This window comes from Branchiostoma belcheri, unplaced genomic scaffold (genome assembly GCF_001625305.1).
Source record: "Branchiostoma belcheri isolate BF01 breed outbred unplaced genomic scaffold, Haploidv18h27 scaffold2, whole genome shotgun sequence".
NCBI classification, from domain to species: domain Eukaryota; kingdom Metazoa; phylum Chordata; class Leptocardii; order Amphioxiformes; family Branchiostomatidae; genus Branchiostoma; species Branchiostoma belcheri.
In genome coordinates, this window is record NW_017803490.1 from 5,385,888 (window position 1) to 5,398,147 (window position 12,260).

Consider the following 12,260-nt stretch of genomic DNA (forward strand, 5'->3'; position numbering starts at 1 on the left):
CCACTACCCGGGAATCAGACATAGCACGAACGAACAAACACAGAATCTACAACGACAAAGCAAGAATACCGAGTGAGCAGCACATTTAATGTTCAACGATGAAACAGTGATTTTATTTTTCCGGTTTCTCATATAATGAACGCATGCGAAACACAAGTTTTTGCCATAACATATATCACAGTGACCTTCCAAAAGGTCACAAGATTTCAAACATGAATATATTTTCCAAGTATCATTCTTCTGTTTCTGTTTTGAATGCAGCGTTTTTTAAGCTCGTTAACGCACAAAGGTATTTTACATCTTTCAACCTGCACATATTTTAGGACATTTTAGGACACAATCTGAATTCCGATTTTATAGTGCAACATATTAGACAAAATAGTCTTTGATGTTTTGTCACCCTTGGCATATGGTCGGTCTGAACAGTGTTATTGTGTTCAGCTACACGACTCAACTTCTTGCCTCAAAACCAGACATTTCTGACCGGAAATTTATCATTAAACAACCAGACACACATTCGACAACCGGAGATACGAGTGACCCAGGGCGTGACCTTGTGACGTCACCATGGACGCCATATTGGATCCCTCTCCGCAGCTCTTTTCTTCCTCATGGATGGATGGCCCCTCAGTAGCCAGCCGTCTCTCGCCATTTCGTCTGCCTGCCGACACGTAGCACAAAATACACGGTAAGTAATATCGATAAGTGTTTTTTGGGGGTTTCTAATTAATTTACTTCTATTATTTTATGTAATTACTATCTATGTTGTTATGAGTTACCGAATATATTCCTTTGAAATGACCACCAATTTGATTTACCCACCTATGTTAACAGTACTTTGATTTATGTTATTATTTGTAATTTATTATTTGTATTTTTTGTGGGCTCCAACCTAAACCAGTTTAAAGACTACCCACCTGTTCCCAAGATGAACAAACAAATAAGTAAATAAGATTTCTAGGAACATCTTTACGCAGTTAGAGTGTTTTGGCGAAAAAAACAACAATCAGGCACATACCACTCTTTTCCAAGATGGCGGCCCGGACTTTGTGGTGTCGGACACGTCATCACCGTCAGGGTAGTCGTCATCATATTTTGTGTACATCTGTGATGACGACTTGGGCCTGCGGTTCAACTCCAGCAACTTGCTGATGAGCTGTTGTAGTTCGGGTGAAGTGCGTAGTACGTCATCAATCTGTGCGTTGTTGAGGTTAGAAGGGTCCCTCTTTCCGTACCAATGGCCTATGGGTGAGGGAATAGTGAGAGTTAATAGATGTATTTACCAGGTGCAGTTCCTATAAACGTCGCAAGGGTGGTTTCTACTGCTTGCCGAGCCCGTTTTCTAAAGCAGACTTTAAATACAGTGGGTGAGATTCAATGAAATGTTTTTGCATGGCTTTTATTTTTTTAGTTTCCACACAACTCTATACAGGAATTATATGTTTTGGTGTGTTTAGTACACAACATAAATTTCGTTGTGCTCAAACTAGATTATATTCATAATCTGGATATGTTCTTTTAAACCTATATCTTTGAGCTTAATATCATCTTCCTGTTTTTATTCTAAACATAAACATAAACATTGGTAAACGTTTTCACATACAGATGCTTCCTTTGCAATGATTATCACTATTGCCATAACGAACTACAAACTGTTTAATCGATACACAACCACATGTGTAGACCAGATAAAGCACACATTTTACAAGCAACATTTGTACATCGATCCACTACAACTGTTTTAGCTTATCAAGAGATTATACAGATACTTGCTAAGCCCTTTAACGCCTACACAGAGTCTAATTGGCACTGTCTTAGGACTTCCTTTCTTACAGTAAGACATTTGCGTCTTAACGTACATCCTTAGCATTAGAAGCAAGCTATAAATAGGCTTTTGTATGCTGTGTGTAAGGCTAACATTGAAAACTTAAGTCTCACAGATACGTTCTGTTCAGATACCTTAGGGACCCCCTAAAGTAGTGTATTGACATGGACTGATAAATCTTGTCATGTCAGCAGATCCCAAAAGGTGGGGAGGTCTTTGTTGACTTGTTTTTTTCCTTAGGCCACACCAAGTAAATTTTATGGATGACGTCCGCGCGCGCATTGATTTTGGCCTGTTCCTAGAAAAAAAAAAAAGAAATTCCGCTTCCTGTAACTATGACCAAAGAGTGAAGACAGTGCCGCAATTTTATGCTTTGTTTCTGCAGGCCTGCACAAATGTGATGAAAGAAACAGGACAGGACGACATCTGCTGTTCCACCTGATTTATTGCTGTTTTGACGACGAATAAAAGACTTCTTGCTTGTTACACTGTGTCACCTCATTCAATTTGTGTCTTAACATTTGTCGTTTCTTAGTATATTTCTAATCTAGGCAGCTTGTTTTTTAGGGCCCTTCTTGTTTTTTTTCGCCCTCTAGCATTAGATTTAGGGTCTCCAAAGGACGTCATCCTTAAAATTTACTTGGTGTGGCCTTACACCAATCAATAAGAGTGGGACTCCTTGCCACCAAGTGCAGTAGAGGCACGTGCACACAGACTAGATAGTTCTTTACAACGCTTGAAGCTATATGTGCAAAGGGTAGGTGTGACAGGTCGCGATTGTTCCGCACAACTGCTGCCGCGCCGCGTGCCTGTGAACTAAAGTGTGAGTTTACGCCTAAGGGCGGTTACATCGGCTGCACAGATGCAGACACAAGATATAAATAGAGATGAATGCTTCTTCAGGCGACGTCCAGAAAGTAGAGATACGAGGGTTTAAATCTATAAATTCAATATCCTATAACTGACTGGTCAGCACAATATAGAGTGTGCGTCAATTTTTTAGGCCCAGGAAAAAATGTTGTGTTTCCTGACCGACCTTAGAAAAAGCTACCGACCCTACCCTTTTTTGTGTGGACCCCTGGAAGGGACATAATTTTTTTTAGCTGATCGACCTTTCCTAGCTCCATGATCCTGCTCCTATATAGCTAGCAACTGAGTGATGAAACATTTTCTAACATTGGCATTGAAAATACTAGAGTTCCCCGATCTCATACCTTCGCCAAATGATGTTTACAGACGCACACACACACGAACGCCTCTGAAAACATAACCTTCTTGGCGAAGGTAATAAGACTTGGTGTCCGTGCGCGTTTTACTTTCTTCACCTGTATTGAATAAGTCAGAACAAAAATGCCATTCAATCCCAATCATTATGTACATCACAAAAGTTTCAATGGGAAAGAAATGTGACCTCACATAAAAGGTAACCTCACTGGTTCACTTAACGACGAGTCAAACTCTTCAAACAAAATTGGCTATCTTTGATGATTTGTGATGATACATCCACTTACTTTAGACCGTAAGCAGTCCATTATATTCGGTTTGCAATTGAAGTAACTTTAGGCACATCAAAAAGTCTCAATGGGAAACAAACGTAACTTGTTACTGGTTCACTCGACGAAGAAATATCCAAAACTCATCCACAAATTGGCTATCTTTGATGATTTTTTTCTTTTATCCAATTATTTTAGACTGTTGAATCAGACCATTATTCGAGTTGCAATTTGAGGCACATCAAGAAGTTTCAATGGGAAACAGATGTGACTAAAAGGTAACCTCGCTGACTCACTCAACGAAGAAACACCAAAAACACTTCCACAAATTGGCTATCTTTGGTGATTTTCATTTTATTCACTTATTTTAAACTGGAGGCTTGAATCTGTCCACTATTCGATTTGAAATTGGGGTAATTTTATGAACATCAAGAAGTCTTAATGGGAAACAATTAACGTGACATACCCTTACTGGTCCACTCAACGAAGAAACACCCTAAACTCTTCAAATTGCCCATCTTTGATGAGTTCTATTTTATCCACTTATTCTAGACTGGAGGCTTGAATCAGTCCATTAGTCGATTTGAAATTGGGGCAATTTAGAGCATGGATCGATACGATGTTAACATTGATATGTCAACATTGATCACAGAGGATCGCTAGAAGCACCATGATGGTGACAACATATGTACGATTGTAGCTAGCTGTTTGTTACGGATCTTTTACCGTGGATGGATTAACAAAGAGGCACAAACATGCATGCAGTTATAGGTTTTCCAGCTGCAAGAACCTTAATCTTCGTATAAGAAATCTTTTCTTGAAGAAAGAATGGTTTTCCATGATATGAAACATATATCAAGAAACCCATTCCAATTTTTAATGCTGGAAAAAAATTAATTATTGTACAAGAACATTATTCTAGCTTCAAGAGGCTTATTTTTCGTTCTGATTTAATCTTGGTTTGAGAAACTTATTCTAGGTACAGACAATTAGCTTTTAGGGACTTTCAAAAAACTAAAGCTAAAGCTTCTTACAGGAAGAATCCTTTAGCTTCCTGTAAGAATCTCATAACATGCACAGAAACTTTATTATATTGTAGTGCAAATTCATTTTAGTACTGAAATCAAAACCGCATTTTTCGTTGGGCTTCTCATGGATACTGTAAACCCTGCACTTATACCTAACTCTCGGACACTGACAGTCACTTTTGACTAACCTTCCTATGACCTGTATAATAAATGCACAAAATTCTCATGACTTTTAGCAAGCATGAATGACCTGTAACATAAAAATGGTAGAGATTACCACATACATTACAACGACGGTCAGAGCAATGCATCATATAACGTTTAGTGTCTTTTTGAGAAAGATGCAGTGATCTGGTCCAGGTTGTGGACTCGCTTATACGTGCTTTGTATATACCTTTTACGCCTAGCATATCCATAAAGCATCCATATGATAGCAGACTACACTATGCATTACTGTTTTACTGATTTTTACAAATTGCACAAAAACACTCATGTCTGTCCCTAGGATTACTTGTTACTCCAACTTATATCTAGTCTACAAGTTACTTTACATTATCTGTTGTAGCAATCAGCATCTTTAGACTCTCGGGCTAGCCCTTAAATATACAGCCTTTTCAATTATTATTGGGTAGACATAGACGTGGCTTTGGGCCAACCGAACAGATTGAATAGAAAACATAAGTTCATCATAGCTGGAAAAACGTTGTTCTTTGACATATCATTGACTTAATACACATGTCTTACCTCTTACCAGATCAGATCTTATTTCTCACGGGTAAAACTTTATTACAAGGTTGGTCGAAGAATAATGAAGATTCCAGACAAGTATATCTAGCTAAATCCCATGATATTGCTTATTTGAGGTTAAGGTTAAGCTTTTTAAAAAAAGATGACCTTTTCGGTCTGGTCAACGACTCACATCTCCAATACGTGAGGCCTACTGTTGAGGTATCTCGGTGTTACCAGATGGTTTTTGAAATGATAAATTTTGTATTTCCTCTTCAAATACTTGATGAAATCTCTCAAACGGATCACGTACGCTGCACCTTGAAACAAGAGACAACAAGGGTATAATATTTTGCTTTGATGCCTGTATCGTTTTATCCCATATAATGGCAAGAGGCTTTCAAAGTTCTCGGTAAAAGTTTACTAAAAAGCTCGTTGGTAGAACGAGGGATCATCACAAGATCATGAAACACGCCGCGTACAAATGTGAAAAGCCTTTCTGGAATAAATGTGGCCAATTACTCCACAATCTGCACATGGTGTATACCGTAAGGTGATAACAGGGTCAGAGCTCCAGAGACGAAGCCTCAGAACATAACAAGCTCCACTCAGCATGGTAGACGTGTGTGCTCTTTACGAAAAAGGTCATGGTGAGAAAGAAATTATAAGTGAACGGCGGAAGACCTTTTGTTGCAGAAGTTGGCAATTTCCTATCTTGTACATCCAGGCTTTAGTAAACGATTGGTGATAACGACATCCACGGACCAGGAAATAAAGATAAATAGCTGTAGGAAAAGCTGTGTGCGGGAGAGGGTTCACCACAAAGGATTGACTTGACAGTGAAGTATGCTGCATTTCCTGTCATGAGGACATGATATGACAAACGAAGAAGGAAAAGGCCGCGGCTAATGGCTTTCCATGACCCAAAATCACCCCTTTTCAGCGAAGGTCCCCTTTTTCTAATGGTCAGGTCATCATGATTCTTACGTCTTTAATAAAACTAGTCGTCAAACGCCTCCGTGTTTGACACATACATGTAGCGGCAATCATGGGAAGCGTGAACCTAGCAGTGATGCGTGTGTAGGTGGCAACTGAAACAGTTCCATCAACTCACTTCTACTCTGCACTGCAGCATTTTTATATTCCAACATGTAATCACAAGACGTGGTGACGGCACACTCAAGTTTTTGCAACTTATTTTTATGCTACCACCAACACAAAGGACAGTACACTCATTTTAACCTGAGCTAAGTGAGGAAAGTGTCCCTTTCCCAAGGGCACAACATCGGTAGCATGGCAGGGTTCGAACCTGGGACCGCTTGGTTCCGAGTCGAACACACTACCGTTACGCTTCACAAGTGCAACATGTACTTCATACTCCCTATTTGGCCATTAGTTTCTACATTTCAGGTACCCATTGTGTGCTCTATGAATCTTCCTTTGGAATTGATTTTGAAAATTTAGGAATCTTGTTTGTTTTTTGTCCCGCCTTGTTTTCTTTTCGCCCTATCGCATTAGATGTGGAGTCTGCGGAGGATGTCATCCATAAAATGTATTTGCTGTGGCTCTTTAGTATATCGTGTTGAAACAATTTATCTAGACAGATGCATGGGAATGTACCTTGACACATAAGCAACAAGAGAGGTTAATCAATTAATTTGACAGCTTCCCATTTGTTTAGTGCCACTAGCTGTTTAATGAGTTGAGATATTAGGTGGTAAATCTAATGGGAGATGTCCTGTTGTCATGAATTGCCTTAAACCATTCTTTACCTAATGGAGAGGGAAAGAGTTAAAAGCATTTAGAACGTATGTAAAAAGAAATAATCTTTGCTCTGTAATGCACGACGTTTGTATAATAATGTTCGTTTTTTTGTAAATGTGCTAAAATGGCTGTGAATGTCATTATCAGATTTCCTAATCCAGAATGTTTCTTGTTTTGTCGTCCTAAAATTGCATTGGGTGTCTTTTTTAAAGTTCGTCCAAGTTCGTAATGCCCAAGGACATACAAGCTGATTATATGAGTTACACGTACATACGGTTAATAACAAACACTATAAAATGATGTGGCATCTGTACTTATTCTAGACCTTAAATCAAAGAATGTAGCATATTGCAAAATGTAATTAGCAGATGCTGCGAATATGCTTCACTAGTGGTCCGTAGCTAGAAACGATTACCAAAAATATTGCGGCAATATTTCATTGATACTTTTATATTTGCATCCCCGCGAGTGTCAATAATATAATCAGCATTAGCTCGAGGACTAGAGGGTAGCTTTCATTGCAAAAGATGTATGACCACAATTATGACAAAATTCATGTAACAACATTACTTTTCTTAGGGGGCCTAAAGAGCTCTGGTCATAGACTTGCACGTTAAGAAAATATGGATAAGATTATGTTTTTTTATATATTTGATGATCCCAGGGTTAAATTAATACACATCTCGACTGAAAGCAACATTTGGGTAAAATTTAAAAACATTATGAATCATCACACTCGTTATGTGATGTTCTTGAAATGCATATGGTCTAAAGCTAAAATTCATACAGGCAAAAACATATGCACACTTTCCTATACTACACTTTAATAGAGGTAACACCTAGACTTTAACACTTATTAAAACGTTGGCAAAGAATTCTAGCCGCAATGTTTATGTAGTCCCACTGAAGATCGTGACAATGAATTACTATTCTCTTTATTTCTAGCTGTTTTGCAAGATCACCTATGAAACAACTACAAATACTGTTAAATCAAAGACTTACTGCCAGTATGCCGTAGATACCATAGCGTTAATGGTTACGAGATTATAATAGACTTCCTAAATGTACTTTTTATTGGTCCGGGGTATATCCTGTGCGGTTTTATCACTCCGGCAAATGGAACGTTGATAGCGTTAAACGGCTGATGCTTCTGTATACCGCGGAGTAGCTCAGCGGTGTTCAACGACTAATGAAAAGGAGTGGTTTACAGGCTACAACAGTTTGCCTGGAGTTTACAATCGTTGAAATAGCTCAATCGGGAAGAGTGCTCGCTTTGCAACCGGGAGGTCGTGAGTTCAAACCCCGGTCGGGTCATGCCAAAGACTTTAAAATTTGTACATACTGCTTTCTCTGCGTAGTAGCACTGAGCATCTATGAGAAAGAGTATGGGAAGGTCGAACACACAACACTACAAGCGGACTAGCCCCCTGCTGTAGTACTTGCACAATTATGTGGCCCAAGGGCTACAGAAATGGAGATGGGCACCATCCCTATGCTCTGCACAGAGTGGAACGGGACCTTTTTTTTACATTCGTGACGGGCGTGATATAAAAAGCATCAGCATGGTTTTATTGGAGGATGTCGGCAGGCGTAAAACGTATTGCGCAGAGATCGTCAGTGGCAATTTTCAGATGGACTGACACCCATCGCATCAGACAGCCCGTTCCATTAAGGGCAGTACTCTGGGGACGTCGCCCCATGACATTTCAGGTCTTCACGTACGAGATGCCGGGCCACGTAACCGTCGTTCCGCGTCAACAAGCTTTTTGGCTGATCTTCAGGACTGATAACCTGGGCTAATTGAGACCGTCACTGCCGCATCCTGTGCTGTCCTTCGTCTGTGGCATCGTTAGTACCGGTCACATGAGCTGTCAAGACAGCAAACTTGGACAGCGCACGTAGCTGTCATTCCGCGTCGCAAAGCTTTTTGGCTGATCTTCAGGACTGATAACTTGGGCTAATTGAGACCGCCACTGCCGCATCCTGTGCTGTCCTTTGTCTGTGGCGTCGTTAGTACCGGCCACATGAGCTGTCAAGACAGCAAACTTGGACAGCACAATTAAACCTTTCGGCTGATTTTAGGACTTATAACTTTGGCTAATTGAGACCGCCTTTGCTGTATCCTGTGCTGTCCTTTGTGGCGTCGTTAGTACCGCCCTCATGAGCTGTCAAGACAGCAAACTTGAACAGCACACTTTAGCTGTTCTGTAGTAGTTCATCATGGAGAGTCATGGAGAGTCATGAAAAGTGAACTCATTCTTTGACAAAGATTTGTGTTCTTTGGTCAACGATTTAAGTGAATGAAACTTTTACTTTTGTGCTGGTGAATAGAGTCTGCTGGAGAATGCATTCTGCCAACAAAGATGAACTTTAAAGCTTTATATTCAGCTTTATGTAATTTCTACATGTCACACCGCTGTACTTGTCTTTCCCTGGATCCGTTGATTATGTTTTTCTGTGTCTTTTCGTCTTGTGTTTATGTGTATCTATGTCATGTGAAATGCAATAAAACATATAATAATAAAAAAACTTTAAAGCTTAGCTTTACTTGAGTTGGTTTTGCTATCTTTGTCATGTCCTTGTCGTAAGATTGAAGACTGCCCCGAGCTTTTTAGCGTGGGACACATAAAGGTCTCCAACTGGCCGTTATATAGCCGGACACTATGCCCTCAGCCAGAGCACATGGCGCCAATAGCACGGCAATAAAGATAATTAGCCAGTCTGGATGCATAGATGGCACCAAAGGAAATATTCCTTTAATAATATTCAGAAGCTATTATACTCTTTTGCAGTAAAGATGAAATTATATTTTGGATGATGAAAGACTTGTTGTGTTCGTTAAACAAGGTCCATACATCTACGAATCGATCACCAAAAGCAAAGATGAGCTTTTTTTATGGTTTTCTATTGTATAAATTGTATGTGCCAATCACAGATCCTGATTCTTCGGACATGGAGAAATACGTCTAACAAAACATATTGATGTTATGTTAAACGTGACCCAATTCGCGGAGGGAAAATGAGATAATGACACATTTGCGGATGATTGACACCGAAGTGGACACGGACGTTTCTGTTGTGTCAAGCCACTTATGCCAGGATTACCGGTTAAGTACTTGCTAAAACGTGCTGTGGAGACTGGTGTGCGCCAGTGCGTTATTTTCATCCCAGAGAGGCCCTAAGAACTGCAAAATGTGACCCAAAGGAGCAGCAAAGCAATTTCCGTATTTTAGAATGCATGAGAACATATTCTCTTCGTTAGGAGTGCAGCGGCTATACGTTTTGGGATTGTTGTGTTTTAGTTAGCCTGCGCTAGGTCACAAGGAATGCGAAAACGATTCAAGAGGAAACGATACAAGCAAACGTTTGGTTGTCTGATTGTCAAGCAAACTGGATAGTTAGGAAAACATTAAAGAAGTTACGTTAGATTGAAAGCTATTCTAATGGGACATGACATACATTGAGCAAGACTGAATTCTTAGAAAATGGCTTCTCAATGAGAAGCGAAATTTTGTTGTGTTGACGATTGCTTATTTTTATCTACTAAACAACGTTCTGTGACACGGCAAAAAGATGCTAATACAAAATTGCAGCTCAATAGCAGACACTTATAAGTAGCAAACGTGGAAAATATCAAGTAGAGATAATACGTAGAATGTAACGACCCTTAGCCCTGCAATGTAGCCAGGAAATGTATCCTGTCTACACAATCTCTTTACATTAACCAAATAGGCATTTAGTTGACTATTGACTATACGTGGTCATACATTCACATATATATTCGAAGCAAGATCCTGCCATGCAACATTTTTTTCCATCTGATCGTATTTGTAGTGAATGACATTGCCACCCAATTAACTAAAATAATTAGCAAAGGTTTGAACATTTTTCATCACTAAAACATATTGCAAACATTCAGAGAAACCATCGTAGTGTTACATACAAGGAAAATATTGGAAAGGATTCCACCCACCGTATTGCCAGTGCTCTTGCCCCTTGTCGGCCCTGGATGGGGCTAGCAGGCCCGCTACGGATAGAAGGAACGCTACGCACCACAAAGACTTCATTCTCGACCGCCGGATCCTGCTTAGTTTGTGAGCAGTGCTCTCTCCAAACACCACCTTTTATCCTCACTGATCACGAGTCTATGATCGAGTTGGCTCGAAGTTTGCAACTCGTTTGTAAAACTCCTATTCGGATATACCGTTGTCCGCCTACGCGGCTTTAGCCTTTGACGTTTTTTGGCCACGCCCCTCGCAGAATTTGTGGGAGGAGCCATCGGACAGGACGTCACTGTTACGTCACACACTAATGACGTGAGCGACTGTTATACTTCCTCCGGAAAGGAATGTAATCTATTTATCATAATAACGGAATATTAGACTGTCCACAGGAGAGCTATGTTGTGCGAAGATTAAAAATCCTTAATATGATCATGAAGAAATATTAAGACCAAAAGTTTGCAATACATTACAAGAACGTAATCACATACATAAACAACCGCTTAGTTTGATCATGAAGAAATATTAAGACCAAAAGTTTGTAACACATTACAAGAACATATTATCTAGGATCAGGGCATCTTTTTTGTACGGTATCAGATTACTAATTTCTAATCGAATCAACATGAATTGTGTGAAACAGTTATCTCTGATTTCGTCTTTGAAAACCTCTCAAAAACGCAGGAAATGCCATTTCAGAACGTTCATTTTGCAAAATTTTCCGGGTGATATCATCTAGAAATCATCCTTTTGTACTGTATCCGAGTACGTATTCCTATTCTCTATACAACGTTGCTGTATCATGCATTGACAGTTGACATTCTTCCACGAAACTGAAGTCCACGCTAGACAGATGTTCACATGTTAACGTTACGGAATTAAAAGCCGTGTAGGAATAAATGTTTCCCGTCGCCTTCTGGCACTAACCATTATTAACATGATTAAACCCGAGAAGACATGATTGCAAGGCGACATGATAAAAGGAAGCTGTCATCTTTATTAGATTATCTGCTGCGATAAATGATAGAACCTTAATGGGGCTCACTAAATATGCACACATATTGAACTTGCTAGGCATTAGTAGAGGTGTTCATCTCCCCTAGTTGCTGTCAGATAAAGCCTGTTCAAAATGATCAAATGTCGAAAAGCATTGGTAGTAGGTTCTAATCTTGTACAGTGCTGGCATTGCTACTAGTACTATAGGTCATTGGCATTGTGTAGCATCTTTGGGACTTTGGGATTTGTCCAATGCAATTTTAGAGCGGCAAAACTGGATTTCAAAGTCAGTTCTCTGGTCATGTTTGTAAACCCTATTCCATAGTATACTGTAAGGCAAAGATGCTTGCTTGATGAATAAACTTTATTTGTCATAGACATTCAGCAAAACAGGTCGTTTCACTAGTATGTACATGGCTTGTTCGCT

General features: G+C 39.6%; 1 protein-coding gene across 1 annotated transcript; it reads right to left on the reverse strand.

Moving 5' to 3' along the window:
• Window positions 1-66: 66 nt before the first annotated feature.
• LOC109468680 lies at window positions 67-11,062 on the reverse strand. Its single transcript, XM_019766994.1, has 3 exons — window positions 10,810-11,062; window positions 1,019-1,242; window positions 67-661 (listed from the first exon to the last, which is right to left on the reverse strand). Exons 1-3 carry the CDS (start codon window positions 10,901-10,903, stop codon window positions 563-565), a joined length of 417 nt encoding a protein of 138 aa, XP_019622553.1. The 5' UTR covers window positions 10,904-11,062; the 3' UTR covers window positions 67-562.
• Between the last annotated feature and the right edge of the window lie 1,198 nt (window positions 11,063-12,260).

What these genes read in the sequence shown, in the direction of transcription:
- LOC109468680 (XM_019766994.1), bottom strand. Translation starts at nt 10,903, where the DNA reads ATGAAGTCTTTGTGGTGCGTAGCGTTCCTTCTATCCGTAGCGGGCCTG. An exon ending in GCAAGAGCACTGGCAATACG is followed by an intron (nt 1,243 to 10,809) that starts GTGGGTGGAATC and finishes CCTCACCCATAG; the next exon opens with GCCATTGGTACGGAAAGAGG. An exon ending in CGCCATCTTGGAAAAGAGTG is followed by an intron (nt 662 to 1,018) that starts GTATGTGCCTGA and finishes ACGTGTCGGCAG; the next exon opens with GCAGACGAAATGGCGAGAGA.